General features: G+C 45.8%; 1 protein-coding gene across 1 annotated transcript; it reads left to right on the top strand.

Moving 5' to 3' along the window:
• The first annotated feature begins 585 nt into the window (after window positions 1-585).
• Window positions 586-17,255, top strand: SFXN4 (sideroflexin 4). The gene is made up of 14 exons (XM_006920820.3): window positions 586-736; window positions 2,324-2,389; window positions 5,155-5,229; window positions 6,140-6,166; window positions 6,253-6,307; window positions 8,061-8,086; window positions 9,315-9,368; window positions 9,451-9,507; window positions 9,633-9,698; window positions 10,272-10,350; window positions 11,223-11,338; window positions 14,961-15,046; window positions 15,472-15,589; window positions 16,848-17,255. Exons 1-14 carry the CDS (start codon window positions 698-700, stop codon window positions 16,923-16,925), a joined length of 942 nt encoding a protein of 313 aa, XP_006920882.1. The 5' UTR covers window positions 586-697; the 3' UTR covers window positions 16,926-17,255.
• The last annotated feature ends 1,697 nt before the right edge of the window (window positions 17,256-18,952 follow it).

Consider the following 18,952-nt stretch of genomic DNA (forward strand, 5'->3'; position numbering starts at 1 on the left):
GTCGTCTGTACCAGGGTGGGCTTCACGGTTGGCTTGTGGCAGAGCCCCGGGCTGGGTTTAACGCTCTGATGTCGACTTTCTCAATTTTTTAAAATGGGGCGCCACATTTTCGATTTTCGTTGGGCCACGAAAATTACGTAGCCGGTCCTGACTGTCTCCAATACCTGTACACTGGACTTAAGGGGCGACTGAACGGACTTTCAAGGGTAATGTCCAAAAGCTTAGGTAGGTGCTGTGGTACGGGGGTTCCCGTAGGTGACTCCTCCAGGCCTGGGAGCGGCCTCGCTACCCTAAGGGGTGGAGCAGGGTTGAAATGACTCGGTCTGTGGGAGAGCAGGGCTCACAGGACCAGTGGGGGTAGAGACGTGGGATCTGGGGGCTTGGAAGGTGGTGACACTGAGCAGCAGGTGCGCGGGAACCCAGGAGCTGGCAGATGGTAACATGCGGGAACCCGGGAGAGAGGGGTTCCCGGCTGCTGGCGCGTGGTGACACAGAGCAGCGAGCGCGCGGGCTTGGGGACCCGGCACAGAGGGCGCGCGCGCGCCGGGGGCGGGGCACGCCGCCCGGCTCCTCCTCCGCGCCTGGCCTGCCGGCAGCCGCCTCCCCAACCATCACGTAAGTCCCAGGAAGAGGAGCAGGAGGAAGAGGAAACGCAGGAGCCGCGCAGCTCCCAGGGTGCAGTGGCGCTGCCGCCCGCATGGAGCCCAACGTGCGCTTCTGGATCACCGAACGCCAAGTACGGCTCGCGACCCGCTCGGCTGGAGGCAGTGGGGAGGGCAAGGGGCGCGACACCTAGAGTCGCCAGCTGGCCCGGGTGACCTTGGACTTTGAGGCCACGTGGTCGCACCATCCACCTTCCGACCTCAGACCCCGGGAGGAGACCGAGGGAACACCCATGCTTGCCGGATGCCGACGGCCACGGCTGTAACCCGTGCGTCACTTCTACTCCAGGCCCGGCTAGGGAGGGTCGCCATAAAGTCACCCTACAGATCCCCCTAAATGAGCAGTCAGTCTCCCCTCATAGGCCCTCTGCTGCCTAAGCTCTTGCTGAGCATCAGGTTGCATCAGATTGGAGAGGAACAGGTCCTCCCGGGAGTCCCCAGCCTCCCAACCTCCGTAGACTCGGCCGCTCACAGTGAGTTTGTGCCCCACCTGGCACACGTGACAGGCTCCGCCTCCACGCCGCCTGGGGTGGTGCTGTCCAATAGAAATATGACGGGAGCCTTATAGAGCATTTAAAATTTTTTAGTAGCCACATTAAAAAAGGCAAAAAGAGTCCAAGGCCATGCTACCCTGAACAAGCCCGATCCCGTCTGATCTCGGAAGCTAAGCAAGGTCGGGCGTGGTTAGTACTTGTAATGGGAGACCACCTAGGAATACTAGGTGCTGTAGGTGTAAAAAATAAAATAAGGGATTGTAAGCTGATAAGGTCCTTGCAATCTGTGAGGTCAACCAAGGGTTGCCTCGCCTAAAAAAAAAAAAGCAAAAAGGTGAAATTAATATGAATAATATATTGTATTTATCCCAGTAAATACAAAATATTAACATTTCAACATGTAATAAGCATTAAAATTATTAGTGAGATATTTTACATTATTTTTTGTATTAAGCCTTAGAAATCCGGTGTATGTTTTACTCATACAGCACGTCTTCATTTGGTCTGGCCACATATCAAGGGCTCCATAGCTACATGTGGCTAATCGGAGAGCACAATTGTAGAATGTTCTCTTTCAGTCCTTACCTAAAGTATGGCCCAGCCTGGGTTTTATTAGGTAGAGAAGTAGAGAAGGGACAGGGAGCCCAAGTTGTCCCAGCAGAGCCATGACTCAGAGCTGGAACCACTACAAAGTTCGGCGGCTTTTTGGAGCAAACCATGCTTCCTTTTTACACATGTCACCCGAGCTGCCTTTATTGAGGCCTTGCTGGGGCGTAGGTTTTTTCTGACTAAAGTTAAGCCTTACAACAACAGAGTGAAGAACCAGATTCTGAGACCTTTCTAGGTAGTTGATTCAAGGTCATATATGGGATATGAACGTAGGTCCATTTGACCCAAAGTCTGGGGTTTTAATCCTCAAGAGCGATTTGACATTGGAGTGTTTAAGAGCACGGGCTACTGTCTTACTGCCTGGACTCCCCCTTGAGTATGTTCATGAGCCCTTCTAAGCCTCAGCTGCCTCACCTGTAGGATGGGATGTTGTAAGCAATCCAGGAGATGCTGCAGGTAGATGGCGCTATCAGGTTCTCAAAAATAATGTTAACTGTTATTACCATATCTTTGTTCTTTTGCTGCCATGAACCTCTCTGGTGCTTTTCCCCTCTTAAGTCTTTTATTCAGAGATTTCTTCAGTGGACAGAGTTATTGGATCCTACAAATTTGGTCATTTCGATTGTAAGTATTTTCTCGTTTTCTGAGATAATGAATTTCACATTTTATTCTGAAATGTGAAGATTGTGTCCCTTTTGAAAGCGGTTGAAATAACAGAATCCACATATATTTTCATGTTTTTATTCCTTCTCAATGAGCTTGTTAGATTGGAAGGATAATACCTAAAAGCAGACCTCCACTTAACAGGTAATACCAAGCCCTGGGCCAGGTGCTGGCAGTTCAGAGGGGATTAAAACAAACCTCCCTGGTATTGGAGGACAGACTGACAATGCTAGTGACAGACCTTCGCCTAGCGATCGAAGGGCGCGGTGTAGCTGGGAATTGAGGGAGGGTGTTGAAGGAAGGCTGAGAGGCAGAGGAGACTGTAAGCAAACCTAGGGGAGGAGAGCAGGTCACCCAGTCTCAGGGGCTTTTTATGCAGGGGAACCAGGCAGTTCTTGAAGGGCCTTGTGTGTCATTCAGATGAGAGGAGTTTGCACTTAGCCTACAGGGCAAGGTTTGGGTTTCTGAGGGTCCCTTCGGTCAGTATGGTGAGTAACCATAGGGGACGAGACTGTAGACAAGGCAGTCTGTTCAGGGGAGGGCTCAGCTTCTAAGTGAAAGATGAGGGCTCGAACCAGCTGTGGCTGAGAGATATAAAGGAAATGTTCTGTCACCAGGGATGACCCTTTAGGGCCAGACCCAAAGGGACACTCCCATCCTTGTGCTCAAGATGTTTCATTCAGCCTCGTTTATAATAAACAAGAAACAACCTGAATGTCCATTGGTAGAAAAATATAATATGGTATATTCATACTGTGGAATATTGATTAGCTTTTAAGTGATGATCTAGTTACCAACAAATGCTGTTAAGTAGAAACAAAATATATATGATGTTAAATGGAAGAACATGATATCTGTGATATTTAGTGAAAAAGCAAGATGCATACAATATTTATGCAAATTACAACCTGAAAAAAGCAATACTGCATATTTGTTTATGGATATGTTACCGGAGAGCGGGGATCGACTCCCGGCGCATTGTCCAGGCTCTTGATGTCTCAAACAAAGAATTGAGCAAGTTACCAAAATATAGCAGAAGAGAAAAGCTTTATTAGAAGGGAAAGTACACTTCCAGACGTGGAAGCAGGCCTGAGCAAGAGAAGCGTGGCTCAAAGGCCTGGTGACAAAGCCTTCAGGGTTTTTATTCCTATTTGCTGTTGGTGGTTACCTTTCTTAGAAGGGTGGGCTTCCTTGATTGACAGCTAAGATTGACAGGACACAGTGATTCATCATTTGCTTTCTGTGCATGTTCGTTCCCAGAATTCAGTGTTATGATATTAATGAACTTCTGGGCACATGCATGTTATAATGATGGTATAATGAGGCTCGGGTGAATCGAAGATCATTGGGGTCTTCATTGCGCTGGTGCAAGTGACTGACTTAAACTGGTACCTAATTCTCTTGCTTGTTTCTTTGTGGAAGTTACTTTTAGCCTAAAAATGCCTTCTGGCTTGCTCAATTGTGGGTGGATTAGGGCGGACCCCTTCTAGGATAGGATGACTTCAATGTCTTTGCAGGCAGACCTGAAACCCTCTAACTTCCTGCCTAACTTCTAAGAGCCACGAACCCCCTTATTAGTATGGATGTGGAGGGACAGGAGGTCTCTTCTTCTGTATCTGCTTCCCGCTGAGAAGAGTCATAGTCCCTGCCTATTGGGGTTTCACAGAGCTCTTTCCTGCTCTGCCTTTGTCATCACAGCCACCTCAGTTCCTAGACAAGGAAAAGAAGATACAAACTTGTTATTTAAGTCATATAGCTATTAATTTCTATTATTGGTTGCCTATTAAGCTAGTAAAGGGAAACAGCTTTGGTTAATATATTTCTTAAAGAGAAGGAAAAGACCTTTGGCCTAAAGTCCCCTCCCGTCTCAGACTCTAAGGCCCTGTCTGGCCTAATACTATTTCTGCTAACAATGGGCTGATGATCCTTATCAATAGCCAGAGGATCTGAGTCACCAGTTTGGGGGCAGTTATCAGAATTTGAAGGAAAGGGTCTTTTTCCTAAAAAAAGGAGGAAAGAAAAGATTTAACTAGGTTTACTAAAAAGATTAACAACTCTGCAAAGACGTCCCGTATCATTTCCTGCTAAAAGATAATTTTACAAGTCATGTCCCATATCAGATGGATATATTTATCTTCGTAGAGTATAAAAAAATGGACTGGAAGTTTATACCTTGAACTTGTAATAGTTCAAGTTCTGATGGAATGGGGTAGGAACGGAGACTGGGGGTGATGGTCCTTTTGGAAAAAAACATTAGGAGCAAATATAACGAGACGTTTACAGTTATTCTGGATGAGGGGATTACGAGTATGCAATTATTTTTTGTATTTTCTGTATTTAATTTTTTTCCCCTCAAATTAAGTGGAAAAAAAAAAAACTGGATCAATTAGACGAGGGGTGAGTGAGAGAGGAGGGACTTCCAGGTTTCCGACTTGCACGGCCAGGCGGATGGTGGTGGTATTCCCTGAGACAGCTGACATCAGAGAAGAACGGGATGCGGAGATGGGAGGGCGTAATGGCAGCATTAGTGGAGTCAGGGCCGGGAGGTCCGAATTGGAATGACACATGGGACCATCCCAATGGATCCTAAAGGAAATTCCCAGGGAGTAGAGGGCCTTGGCTACACGTCACATTGAAGTCATGTGACGAGCATGTGATTCCTAAATCTGTGGATAAATCTGAGCAGTGATGAGCTCATGGCTGAATTTCTTTATATCTGATTGTAGGAAAAAATAGAAAAATCAAGGCAACTACTGTTAACAAATGAAGACGCATCTATTCATGACTTGGAGGACCAAAGTGTAAGTGCCTGCCTGTGCTTGGGTGTGCCTGTCAAGGCTGGTGTGGTTGCCTTCAGGTGATTCCACTGCATAGTCTGAAATCCGGTGGAACCTTATCATCGAAAACACTGCCCAAGGGATCAGCTTTTCAAACTGGATTAGTGTTTTAAGTGTAGTTAGAATTCCTTCTCGTAAACCAGATTAGTATTAGGTACTAGAAGTAGGAACTAGGATTAAGGGGACAATCACGGGGTTCCTATGATTCATAGGTAACAGACATTAGTGGGGATTCTCCGTAGCCAATTCCTGGAGCCTCATGGGGAACTCCAGAATTAAGGCGGGCTTCGGAAGTTGGAATCTATTTCCCATCAGAGGCAGAGACCCAGGGCAGGGTTCCATTCCTGTGCAAAGACGCAAACCAAGTATCTGTTACCTACCTTGCAGTGAATGGGGCTTTCCAGAGCCCACAAACATCAGTGTCATGAGGCCACCTGTGGAAAGCTCACAGATTTAACTTGGTTTTTCTAAGAACTTGTTGAGGCCTCTGGGCTCACAACTGGGCTCTGTTGCAGGTGACTTGGCTAATGGCGTGCTGTGTCCTCTGTACACAGCCTGCTCTGCCCTGAGCCAGGCTGGACTCAGTGACTCACCTGAGTGATAAGTTAGGTGTTGGCCTTGAGTCTCTTCCAAGGTCAGACACTTAAGGCCTTTTAATGTTTTGGTCCTTTTCTTTATATGAATCATCTCTTTGCCTGTTAGTTCTTTTATTCCTTCGACTGTTTGGTTCATTTATTTTGATGTGCTCTGTCCATGTGGTCTTGAACAGTTCCGCCCTTTACTCTCTGGAAGGTAGCATTAGGAATGAGGCAGGAGAGATTTGTTTGCTGCCAAGCCATCTTTAAAAACTATTGCTTGTTTTTTCTCTTTTTAGATCCAAGAAGCTTGGAAGAGAAGTCTTGTAAGTTTCAGCCCCTTCCTAATTTTTAGCCTCCTAAACTAACGAAACCAAACATCCAACCGACCTTTGTGCTTATGCTTTTAAAGTCAACAGTGCACCCTGACAACAGCAAACTGATCCCCGTTCTTTTCCGACCTGCGGGTAAGCTGATTCTAATTTTTCAGAAGTGGTTTGGGAAGATGTGGTTTATAAGAGAAAACTCTACCTGCCTTATTTTAATTGCTTTTTTTCCCTAGAAGGATTTCTGACAATGAGTCTGGAAACCATAGCTTAAAAAGAACGTTTGAAGAGTCTGGGGTCGATAGTGGAGAAGAGCAGGTTTGGGCCCCAGAGCTGCATCCAGTCCTGTGGAAAGAGAGAACAGGCCTGCTCCATCATGCCCTAAAGTACATAACCAGATTATCACCGATGGTTCGTTAAGTGCCAGTATTAGGGATCCCATTTGGTGTTCTCTCTTTCATAACTACAGTGAGGGGAATAAAATCTGTAATTGTGTAGGGTCTTTCCACTTCTACAGTTCTTTCTATATCGTATCTATATCGTACACAGGAAACTGAAAACAATATAGATAGCCAACGATTCAGACTGTAGTTAAATAATTCATTAAAAAGAATGAGGTAAATCCTACATGCTAATATGGATGAATAGATCTCCAGAAACTAGTATTAAGGAGAAAAAAGTATGAAACAGTGTATAGTGAACCTGTTTGTATAGATAAGTGCTGTGTGTTTAAAAGTGTAAAAATTTGCATTATTCCTGGTACATCTTGGGAAAGAAAAACACTCATTTCCCAACACTGTCAGTACTTTGCTTCTGACACCAGATGTGTGCGAGCTTCTTCCACATCCATCAATCCTCACACTAGCTGGGTGTCCTACAATCTTAACTCTATTCCACCACTGTCTACCTGGCATTAGTGTCAGATCCCACAAGTTAAGGGCTCAGTCCCACAAGACTGCCCCTGCCCGTCAGATGCCAATTCAAAGTCCAGGTTGTCACCTGTGCTTCTGACCAACCTGCTATAAATCAGTTCTCACGACCTCATCCTTAGGTTTGAAATTGCGAGAATAGCTTACAAAACTCAGGAAAACAGCTTATTTACTAGACTACGAGTTTATTATAGAAGTGTATAACTCAGGAACAGCCAGACGAAGCACTAGGGCAAGGTATGGGGGAAAGGGTGAGAAGCTATCATATGCCACCCTACCAGCAACCTCGTGTGCTCACCAACCATGAAGCTCCCAAACCTGCTCAGTCAGCATTTTAAATGGAGGCTTCGTTAAGTAGGCCTGGTTGGTTAAATCGTTGGCCGTTGGTGATTAGCCCAACCTCCAGCCCCTCTTTTCTCCCTAGAAGTGGAGGTTGGGGGTGTGGGGCCAAAAGGTGGTTAGTTCACCTGGTTAGTTGCCCTGGAAACCAACCCCAGCCTTAGGGGCTTTCTAAAAGTCACCTTATTAACATAATAAGCTCAGGTGTGGTTGAGGGGCGTGGTATGAATTACAAAAGACACTCCTCTTACTTTTATTAAAATCTCACAGGAAATTCTAAGGGTTTTAGTTTCTTTGTGTTTGGAACGGGAAATGAGAGCAAATACAAATTTCTTATAAATCACGGTATCCAGATGTATTAAATCCTTGTGGCAGGATGAACAGGGTCCAGTTAACACTACCTTCAGCAAGAGGGCCTAGCGAGCATGGTTCGATCTGTCTATACTGTGCGGATTTAAATTTTTGCCATAGGCGCATAGTTATTATTTGTATTAAAAAAATAAAAATGAGTAAAAACCATCGTTGACATCTGTGCCTTGAGGAGGCGGGGAAGCGGGTTGTCCAGCGGGCAGTGCCTTCATCTGGCCTCTTTGTAGTCACTGACCAGCTCTTCTCTTCTTTGCCAGCTCTCCTGCCTTTCACGGCACCCATGGTGAGTGAGCTGCCCCTTGCCACTGTGTGAGTGGGGGTTGGGGAAGATGTCCACCCATCTCCTGACCTTGGGGGCTTGTGTTCTCCAGTGCTGGACCCCTGTCCCGTGACTGCCTGATAGGTGTTTATGGATCTCCTACCTCTGACCCTTATCTGTTCATGTAGCCCCACCCCACGCCCGCTTATCCAGTCAGCATCCATGGTGTCACAAGGTAATCCTTTCTTTGACCTCCTAGTGTGTGCAAAGCCCTATGGAAGGAGATCTATGAGTTAAGATGTGCTTCCTGCCACAGGCCCACACAATTGTCCTTGACTTTCTCTCCCCAAGCCCTTGCCCCGGTGCATGCCCTCACCAAGACCTGGAATTGCCCCCAAACAGGCCGCCTGCCTTGGCTCTCAGGAGGTGTTCACCCAAAGTGACAGCATCTCCTCTGTCACTTCTTTAACTGGAGGTCAACTGCGTGCTGCCTGTGCCGCTCAGCCAACAGACCAACACAGGAGTTGAGAGATTCAGAATAAGCGTTTATTGTCAGAGCACCGGAGATCTGAGAAGGCAGCAGGCTAACGTGTGCAAAAACTGCCTTCCTTTCTCGGTCTGGCTTAGGGGACTTAAGGGGAAATCGGGGCATTATTCCAGGGGTTACGTGACGGTTCCGGGGGGTCTGCTGTGCTTCACGGAACCATCGCTCTGGCAGCGTGGTCCTCTGGTGGTGTTAGCAACCCAGGGACAAAGATGGGAGTAGTTTGGAAAGAATGCTAGACCATAAACATTGTGCATGAGGGCATTCATCGTAAGTGTCAGGGCAACTTTCTATGTCAGTGGACGTTCCAAGCTCCGGGTCAAGTCGCAGCGGACAATCTATTTTGTTAAGCTATAGGGCAAGGAAAAGTGAAACCAGGGATGCTGTGAGGGGTCCCAGCCGAGCCCTTCCTCACTTCACACCTGCCCTGGTCTGCGTCCCCTTGCAAGTATGGCCTTCTCAGCTGCCCTGCACAGTTGCGGGTCTCAGGGACAAGGACTGCCATGAGGCTCCTGGTTGTCTTCGGTGCCCAGTTGGTGCCCATTCAGTCTTCCTTGTCCACTATCCCGTAGCTGCCTGCATCGGCACCTTCCTCTCCTTGTCCCAGCTCAGTTCCACATTTCCCCTGGGAAGGATGACAGTTCTTGTTCCTACTAGCCCACCTTCCCCCCACAAACACTATAACTTTGCTTTTTTTTTTTTTTTAAGGTATTTTTGTCGCTGGTGTCAGTAAAAAGTCTAAAGTCAATGATTTTACCTCAGGTAGGAATTATTTCTATTTCACGATTACTAAATTCTGTTCTCGAAACCAGAATGTGATCTATTTGCCTCCGTCCTTCCGCAGCTGTCCTTCTATACCTACAATACCGCTTTCAACATCATCAACGGAAACGCGAGTTATGTGAGTTTTACGAGGCCCAGAGAGCTGCAGTTTTGTTATTCCCTTAGGAGTTATTCTTTGTTTTGATTATCTTTACTGGGTAAAACTGTGGTATTTGCTAACTACGTGCTTTTGATTTTCCCTAGAATCGTCACCCGTATGAGACTGTGTTACTAGGGGCCGGAGCAATCGTTTCTACAACGTTTTTTGGAGTAGGTATTTTAAATTTCTGTCCAATCTTTTTTTGTTCCTCAAAATTAAAACAAAAAACAAAAAAAACAAACGTTTATTCTGATTACAAATCTCTGTTCCAACTTAAACAATTTAGAAAGTCTGACTAAGACATAAAGAAGAAAATAAGTCACCTGTAGTCCTGTCACCCCCAGATAATCATATGACTATTCCAGGTTTCTAGGCATTTGCTCAGTACTGTTATCGTTTTTAAAAATTAATTTATGCTCCATAAACATGTTATACAAATTGTATATTGCTCTGGATGTCAGGATATTGTGATGGTAAGCTTGGGTTTGTCACCTGGCTCAATTCCTTAATAGCTCAGTGACTCTGGACAAGTTATGTCACTTCTTGAAGCCTCCATGTATTCCCCTGATGATCAGAACATCTCAATGCTGCACACACACAAAAAAAACAAAAACAAAAAAACAAAACATGGCAAGCTCTGGCAGCGACCTATAATAGGAACTAGTTTGGTGCTAGTTCTCTGCTGTCGAGTGTGTTCAGCTGACTTCCTGGTCCCATGCAATAATAATTTTTCTGTTTTCTAGATAGTCCCTCGTTTACTCCAAATCAAGTTCGCCCTGAAAAACATTTTGATAAGAAAAACCTTGCCTGTCATCATTCTTGGTAAGCAGGAAGCATGCAGTCTTTGTGGTTTGAGCCTTTCTCACATCTTTGGGGACACCCAGGTCCTTTGGCCACACTGTGGCTAATGATAGCCACCACGTTCAGCTGACCCATGGCTCCAGACCCAAATTAGGGCTGTGGTTTGAGAGGTGACACTCTCTCTGTAGATACCCCTTTGGTTGTCAAAGGACGAACACAAACCTGGAGACAGGAATTACACTTTAAAGACGATCTGTACAAGCTTTCTACATGTATTGTTTTGCTTAATCCTGACCATTTATAGGTAGGTAATATTATTATTCCCATTTAAGGGGACACTGAGGTGGGGGTGGTTAAGTAACTTTCCTAGGGTCGCACAGTAAGAAGTAGTGGTGTAAGGGCTTCCATCCTGGTGGTCTGACCCCAAGAGAGTGACAGAGATATTAACCAACTATTTTAAGTTTGCCAGCCTGCAAATTCACACTCCTAATTTGGGTTTGGGAATCATAGAACTTTGAAGAGTTGGCAGAATGTCAGTGGTAACATTTGGGAAATTATATTACAGAAACCTGGTCAATCCAGCTTAAGCAAAGAAGTGGGGGCATGTTTCAGGGACCCCCGGGGTTCCTCCTGGAAGCCTGTCAGGGAGCCAGGCTAGACTTCCAGGGGTGCTAGAACCTGGTGCCAGGTCATAGTCAAGATCCAAGGCCGAGAGGCTGGCAGTTCCAACTCAGCTCCACAGCCCTAGGAGAGAGCTCGGTTGGCCTAGCATGTGTCAGGTGACCACTGAGGGTCGGAGAAGCACAGCCATCCGAGAAAGTCTTGGCACCAGAAAAGGTTTTCTTTCGCTGGACTGAAACCGTCTCTGTGTGTTCCCTTCTTCATATCCACAGCCCAAGTCAGTGGGATAAATGCTGTCGCATCCCGGAGTTTTGAGCCTGTGCGGGGGATCGAGGTCATGGACAAGGAAGGCAATGTCGTAGGCTATTCCAAAAGAGCTGGGACAAAGGTAGGGGGACACGATGGAGCTGTAGCTGCTTGCTTTTTGGGCAAAGAATTGAATTTTCTGTTTGAGACTCAGTAACAAATTCATGTCTCACTTTAACCTTTACTTATCCTATCTTCCCTCATTATGCTGATTTTACATCTTGCACCCTGATGTTTAAAAGATGGTGCATTAGTCTGGGTTCCCCGGAGAAATAGGACCAATAGGATATCTATCTACATACATATATAGTAAGAGATTTACTTTAAATAATTGGCTATGCAGTTGTAGGGCTGGGAATGCGTAGGGCAGGCCTTCAGTCTGGAAACTCAGGAGCTGATGCTGCAATCTGGAAGCTGAATTTCTTTGGGAAACCTCGGATTTTGCCATTAAAGCCTTCAACTGATTGGATAAGACCCACCCACCCTGTTGGGGGTGAGCATCTTAAAGTCAACTGATCGTAGATGTTAATCACATCTATATAACAGCCCCACAGCAACACCTCAATTCATGTTTAGTTAAATAACTGAGTACTACAGCCTAGCCAAGTTGACCCTTAAGACTATCACAGATGAGTGTCTGCCAAATGCGAAGCCTCTCTCTGGATGTGGCATCTTGTTCTTCGGGCTCAGCATCCACTCTCCCAGCCTGCTCTGTGCTTGTGGAAGTCAGTGGGCACTCTCTCTGCATTTAAGAGAAACCCTCCCTCTCTACCTCGTAGCAGATTTTTCTTCACCTTTAAGAACCAATTTGCTGTCAAGGATGGCATGGCCTAAGAAAATCCAATGCCTCGACCTAAAACTCTTCTAATACTTTTAATATTTTTTACTATGAAATAGTTTATTCTTTTGTTCAATTCAGCCCAGTGACTATGCATTTAGCTCTAAGAACCTCCAATAGCCTACAGTCGTTTCATTTTGGGTACGGATTTTTTAAGAAATATTTTTTTTAGCAAGTGAGATTTTTTTTTGGTTTCTGTGAAGTGACTTGAGCTGAAGAATTGTAAAGTGAGGCAGTTGTTGGCAAATAGCATAAAGAGCAGCGTGGTACAGTCCCTGATATGCAGCAGAGAGAATGACTGGGCATCTCGTAGTGTGAGCGTCCAGGCCTCCCCCTTAGCCAGCTGGACAGCCTTCTGCCCAGCGTGTCTGGGAGAGGAGCTCAGAAAAGATGGCTACCTCATCATTCGGCTCATGAAACACGTTACTCTAAATCCTGAAAAGATTTACAAAGCTGAATTGTAAACTGTCAGATATATGCTATGGTGTTTCTACCAGTCCATCCAATGGCACGTCTGAAAATAATGGCCACCTTGCTAAACGATTTACAGTAGAGACAAGATCATTGCAAGTAACAAGGAAGGAAATTGTTGCCAGAAATAAAATACCTCGTTTTTGAAATGAAGGTTCTATGCCTAAGAAACCATCCTAAAGAGACATTTTTTAACAGCTTTAGTGAGGTGTCACTTACATACTATAAAATTCATTGTGAGAGTATAGTTCGATGAATTTTAGTAAATTTAAAGTTATGCAGTCATCACCACCGTCCAATTTTAGAACATTGTCATCACCCTAAACATTCCCCTCGTGCCCACTGACAGTCACTGTTCCCTCCCACGCCCGGCCCCAGGAAAACACAGATCTGCTCCATGTCTTCATAGTAGGCCCTTTTCTAGAAATTTCATATAAATGAGTTGTACAATTGATTTTTTGTGTGTCCGGCTTCTTAGACTTTTGAGGTTCATCTGTCTTTTCACATGTATCGATAGTCTGTTGCTTTTTATCTCTGAGCAGTACTCCACGGTGTGGATGTAGCACAGTTTTGCTTTTGCATTCCCCAGGCGATGGGCATTTGGGCTGTGTCCAGTTCTGCGCTGTGATGAATAATGCAGCGTTGAACATTCACGTGTAGCTCTCCGTGTGGACGTATGTTTGCGCTTCTTTTCAACTCGGTTTTAACTGCAAGGTGCTGGTAGTGGCGTGAGCTGTTTATGCAGCTAAAGAGTGAGAGAGAGAGCAAGTGTGGAATCCACAAGCTGTTCCTTTGCACTTTCGGCCGCCAGGCACCAAGCTAGGCTCTCAACACCCATACTATCTCCAGGAGCCCAGAGCACGGGGCCTCCCAGAGGGGAGACGGCCTCCAATCCTGCTAGCTACCAGCATATCTAGTCCATCTCACCAGGAGGAACTTCAGTTTAGGGTAAAAGAAAGGTTTGTTGGTCTGTTTTTTGTTTTTTAAGTTTATCTTTTTCTTAAGAATAAAATGTCTGTAGCTGTGCGTAAGCATAAGCATTCTTTTATCACCGAAAGGTTGATTTTCTTTGGCTAAAATTTCAGAAACTACGTAACCAGCAATATCTGATTGTAATGGAGCACCTTAGATCAGATTTCAGGAGCCTAGTCCATGTTGTTCCCTTGACTGGCCTTGTAAGCCACTCAGATGCGAACTGTAACTCGTCTCCCAGTGCCTCCTAATGACGCTGTCTTGTTCGGAGTGTCTTCCCCTTGCACGTGAGACAGATGGCGATTGGCCACCTCACCCCACTGACGTCGAAACACACCACACTCAGCAGCCACTTTTCTCTTCCCGAAGTCGAGGGATTTTATTTTATATTCTTGAAAGTTTATTTTAAAAGCCACCCTCCTTGTGTCCTCGTGGGGGGAAGGCATTCCCTGCAGAGGGATTGGATGAACTGGGCAAGAGTGTAATAGGCAGAGAGCAGGTGCCTAGGAGGAGAGCCCAGAGGGCAGGCTGTGGCCAAGTCTTGGGAAGCTGGACGTGGAAGGAGGGCAGTGGGGGGAAGGGAATCATGGCGTGTGTGTGCCAATTTATCTTGTGTAGAGAGAGCAGTGCTGTGTGTGGAGGTGTGTCTTACGCAGGGATTGGGTTCTGGAGTTAACATGTGAGTGTCATCTGTAATCAGAATTCCCCTTGAGAGTCTCCTACCTGGCCCTTGAGGACACATGCTTTTGTGCATGTAACCCATACAGTCAATCACGTTTACATGTTCACTGTATAATGTATATAATAGAAAAGGTGACAAGATGTTATAAACGATACATGTTTGTACAAAATAAAAATTTATAGCACTTTTAATTACACAGGCAAAAGATGGGTGCATACGGGTAGACTCGTGCCCATGATGTGTGGGTACAATGCCATGTTGGTACATTTTGAGCTTGGCTTCTAGAAGATTCCTTCATTGGAAGTGGTGGGAATAACTGGGGAGCCATTCAGGAAAGGGAGCCCAGTGGCAGAATCTGGATTGAAAGGAAAGCATGGATTGATCCTTAGTAGCAAAAACCAGCATTTCTACCAAGGAAACGGCCATTTGGTTCTAAGCGAGGATTTGTCTATAAGCTGCCTTTGCTTATACTTAGTATTTTGTTTGGAGTTGTTGGCAGACTGATGGAGACCATTATGGAGTCAGGGGGAGGCAAATCCCGTCTTCGATTACTCCTGGCACTGACCCCAGCTGTCCTGCATACATTTGCATGTCCACCGCAGCCTCCACCTCTTTCCAAGTGCGTTATTTTTTTAAGTGAGAAAGGAGAGCTGCTGTTTGCTTGTCTCTGTCATGAGTTACAGGACCCCTGGAAATAATCTCACTCTGTGTGCTGAGCTGCTCCCTTCCTCTTCCTACTAGGCCGTTAAAGATACAGCAACATCCAGAGTCGTGCTGTTTGGGACGTCAGCTTTGATTCCCGAAATCTTCTCATACTTTTACAAAAGGTAAGACATGCGCTCATCTCCCCGGGTCGGAATAAATCTTTTAACAACAGTCAAAATTCTTGTATAACTTGTCAAATACCAAACCTGGTGAGAAGGACAGGAAGAAGTTGATTCAGTGGTCCCCCCTACTGCATACTCTTCATCACAGTTAAGATAGCAAGATTGATTTGTGACAGGTGTGGAAATGCAGATGCCAGCAAACCTGGAATCTAGCCAGGCCCTATCCTCAGTTAGCTCTGTGTTCCTGGGCATGTCCCAGCACCTGCTGAGGCACATCTCCTCACTTCTAGAATGATGGTATCAAATGAGCAGATGCACAGGAAGTGCTTAACCCTGGGCCGGATGCTAGTGAGCAAAACAATTGGCTGCCATTCGAGCAGAGGGCCAGCCTCTAAAACAATGCCCTGTAACCTTGTCTCTTCCAGGACCCAGTTCTTTCTGCGATATCCAAGCTCATTGTGGACTTTAAAGCTGTCTTGTACCATCTTTGTAATGGGACTGATGGTGCCAGTTTCTTTCAGTATGTTCCCTCAAATTGGACGGGTAAGTGTCACTTATTCTAAAAAATCTGCAAAGTTGACAAGATAAATAACGTTATTTACACTAATCCCATCCCCCAGATCACTTGTGCAGTTTTTGATTCGATTTTTCTCAATGTACGTCAGAAGCATTTTTCTGGGACATTAAAAAAAAAAACCTTTGAGATTTTGAAATACTCCATAATCTTCTATTGCAATGCCCACCTAGTGGATCTTTCTGCAATGATGAAAAAACATCCTATATCTGGTTTCTAATACGGTAGCCACTAGCCACATGTGGCTGTTTAGCACTTGAAATGCGGCCAGTGGGAATGAGGAACTGATTTTTAGAACTCCCATGCGGCTACTGTATTGCATTTCTGTAGACTGGCTTATGTTATAATTCACGATGAGTCAGACTGCCTGGACTCAAATTCCCAGCTCCTCCATGACCTCGGTCAAATTTGCTTAAACTCTCTGAGACTCAGTTTCCGTATCTGTATTTGTTAAAGGGAGATGAAAGATAATAGTATCTCTGCAAAGGGTTGTTCCTGGTGCCAAGGACATTATGGATACTAGTAGACATTAGCCATTTATGGCATTTCTTGGCTGAAAATTCCAAACGCTTGTTTCTATCACAAGTTAAAAATTAGTCACGTTCTCGAAGCGTTTATATTTATGGAATGATCTTGTTGAAAACCCAAATTCTCTAAGTTTAGGATTATAGAATTGTTAATTCAGGCAACTGCCAGCACAGAACATACAAGTTTTAAATTATTTAAGATACTTGCTATACTCGCTTTGGGGGTGGTGAGGGGCAAAGGGGGAATAGCTGCTCATTAAAATTTTAGAACAAAAAAATATTTTTAATCCTCAGAGGCCTCCCCTATAGAACACAGTTTGTAACAATAAGATTGGAATAATAGTGAACCTTTTTACAAATAATTACTTCTGATTGCAATGTACTCGGAGTGGAACAGATGACTTATCTGCAGGTTGGGTCATTTACAGAAGTCTGAATCTCAGGGGATTGGCAGATTGTTAATAGTTAAAGCTGAGTGATGAGTACATGAAGGAAGGTTCATTATCTTCTCTCTTCATTTGCTTATATTTGAAATTTTCCATAAGAATGTTTTGAAGAAGTTAGCTTTTTTCCTCTAGATTAGACATCACTGAAAAAAGTTGGACTGTGAAATAAATGTCTGAAAAATTTTTTTTGACTTGGCTTCTAAGGCAAGGAAAGTTTTTAATGTCTATGTTAAGAATTTAATTTTGTTTTTCAGATACAGTACAGTAAGCTTGAAAAGGAAATTCAGTCTGCAACAGAAGAAACAGAACTCTTCTACAACAGAGGGGTGTAGGGATGAGTTTTAGGTGAATTTGTTTGGTTCCTGCTTACAAACCTTCCTCTCGAGGTTTTAGTTTCGAGAACTCTGCCAGAGGTCTCCTGGAAACCCCAGAGGTGTCTGCGCAGATAAGAGGGCTTACAATCACGGATGCCAAGACCTCGTGGAGGCTGGTCACACCTGGGGTTTTTAAGCCTGGATGGGAGAAGAGGAATGAGAGGCTGTCCTGTCTGACCCTCCCCCATGGATTGCTGAGGGGTGGGCAATGTAGGATTCAGTTTCCTGGTTCTTCATCTGCCTGTGAAAGGGTATTGTGAAACTACTAATAAACTTGTTTAAAGTTGAGTATTTGAAAAAATGAAGAAGGGTCCACCAAGCCCAGGGCACAGAAACCCCATCTCTCTGGTGAGCTGCAGAAGGCCTTCAACCCCAAAGCAATCGTGGTTCCGTACTCGGCTTACTCCCATTTCGGAAAACTACTGAAAATCTTTGCCACCCGTCGCTGAGCTCCTTCTTTCTCCTCACTGGCAAACGACTCTGCCTCCTCCTCCACAGTGCAAACCAAGGCTCTTGTCCAGCCTTGGAACCTCCTGGCACCAAATCTGCAGACCTCCCTCCACCACACCCAGCCTTCCTTCCACCATGCAAGGTCAGCTGGGCCCTAGGCTCTGGACCCCTCTGCCTCTAGGCTTCTGTCTGTTCCTTCCCAGTAGCATTTAAGCTGCCTGAGTCACCTGCCTCATTAAAAAAGCAATCCCCCCACCCCTTGCCTGCACCACCAGGTTCACAGCCAGACTTTTCCAGAGATTGTCTGCCCCACCTTCCACTCTAAGACTGCTCTCAGCCGTGACCCTGGCGCTGTACCACCACTCTGCTGGCTGCTCAGACATCATGGTGCTCGCCCTCCCAAGCTACCAGCCCACATCCAGCTGTCGCCCGTACTTTGCCATTCGGATGTCCACTTGAGATCTCCCAATCTCGCGAAATGGCACCACTGCTTACGCATTTGCATCAGATAGGATCACTGGCAACACCCTTACCCTTCCCTCCCCCACCCCCACTCAGTAGAGCAAGCCCAGTAGTCCTCTCTAGAACGCACTCCATGTCCACTGCCACTGCCCACTCGGTCCAACAGCATCCCCTGCTGGTATTACGCGTCTGTCTAGCTCCCTCTAATCCATACTCCAATCTGCTCTTCTAAACGTACCTGCCTAAAAGCTTTAAATGGCTTCCCAGTACATCAGAGTCAAGTACAAATTCCCAGCCATGCTAGAAAGAGCCTGTGCCTTACTTATCTCTTGCCACTCCCTCATGCTGGACCAACATCCAGTTCTTCAAATGGGCTGTGGTCTCTGCTCTGGGCCTTGACCCCTGCTTTCCTCTGCTCTGGGCTAACTCCTGCTTCTGCTTTAGGTCTGACTGCACATCATTCACTCCCTCCAGGGAGCCTTGCAGGATTCACCATGCTGAATCAGGTGCCTCTTCTCTGCCCCTGTGGGCTGTGAGCCTTGAGAGCAGGAACTGTCTTGTACATCAAGGAAGCCCCAGGATACAACAGTACGTGGTGCAGAGTAGGTACCCAAATAGTGCATCCTGGGGGCATGTTTCCCACACACCCTGCCCCAAATCATCAACTATATCTGTGGCTTTCAGTTTTCCCTGGGCCGGAAAGGCAGTTATCTCCAAATTTGGTTAAAAGGGTTCAATAACAGCAAGGGCAGAATTAGTAAAAACTGACCTACCAGATAGCTCAGTATAGCCGGACTGACTGAACAAGAACAAAATGTTCAAAGGCTCCAGGTGGAGGTTGCCCATTAACAGATGACGGAATAGAAATGCGAGGGCATCTCTTCAAAGACACTGCGCAGTCAGCCAGCTCTGGGAATGGGCGACGGCAGGGAAGGGGCCAGACCCCTTCACTCTCAAATAGGTCTTTTAATTCCCCAGTGCATTGGCAGTTGACAAAAAGAGGTTTTGTTTGTTTGTCTGAAGTGGGAGAATTGGAGAAAGAGGGCACAAGTCTTCATCTACCTAAAACTCTG

This window comes from Pteropus alecto, unplaced genomic scaffold, assembly GCF_000325575.1.
Source record: "Pteropus alecto unplaced genomic scaffold, ASM32557v1 scaffold177, whole genome shotgun sequence".
Classification (NCBI taxonomy): domain Eukaryota; kingdom Metazoa; phylum Chordata; class Mammalia; order Chiroptera; family Pteropodidae; genus Pteropus; species Pteropus alecto.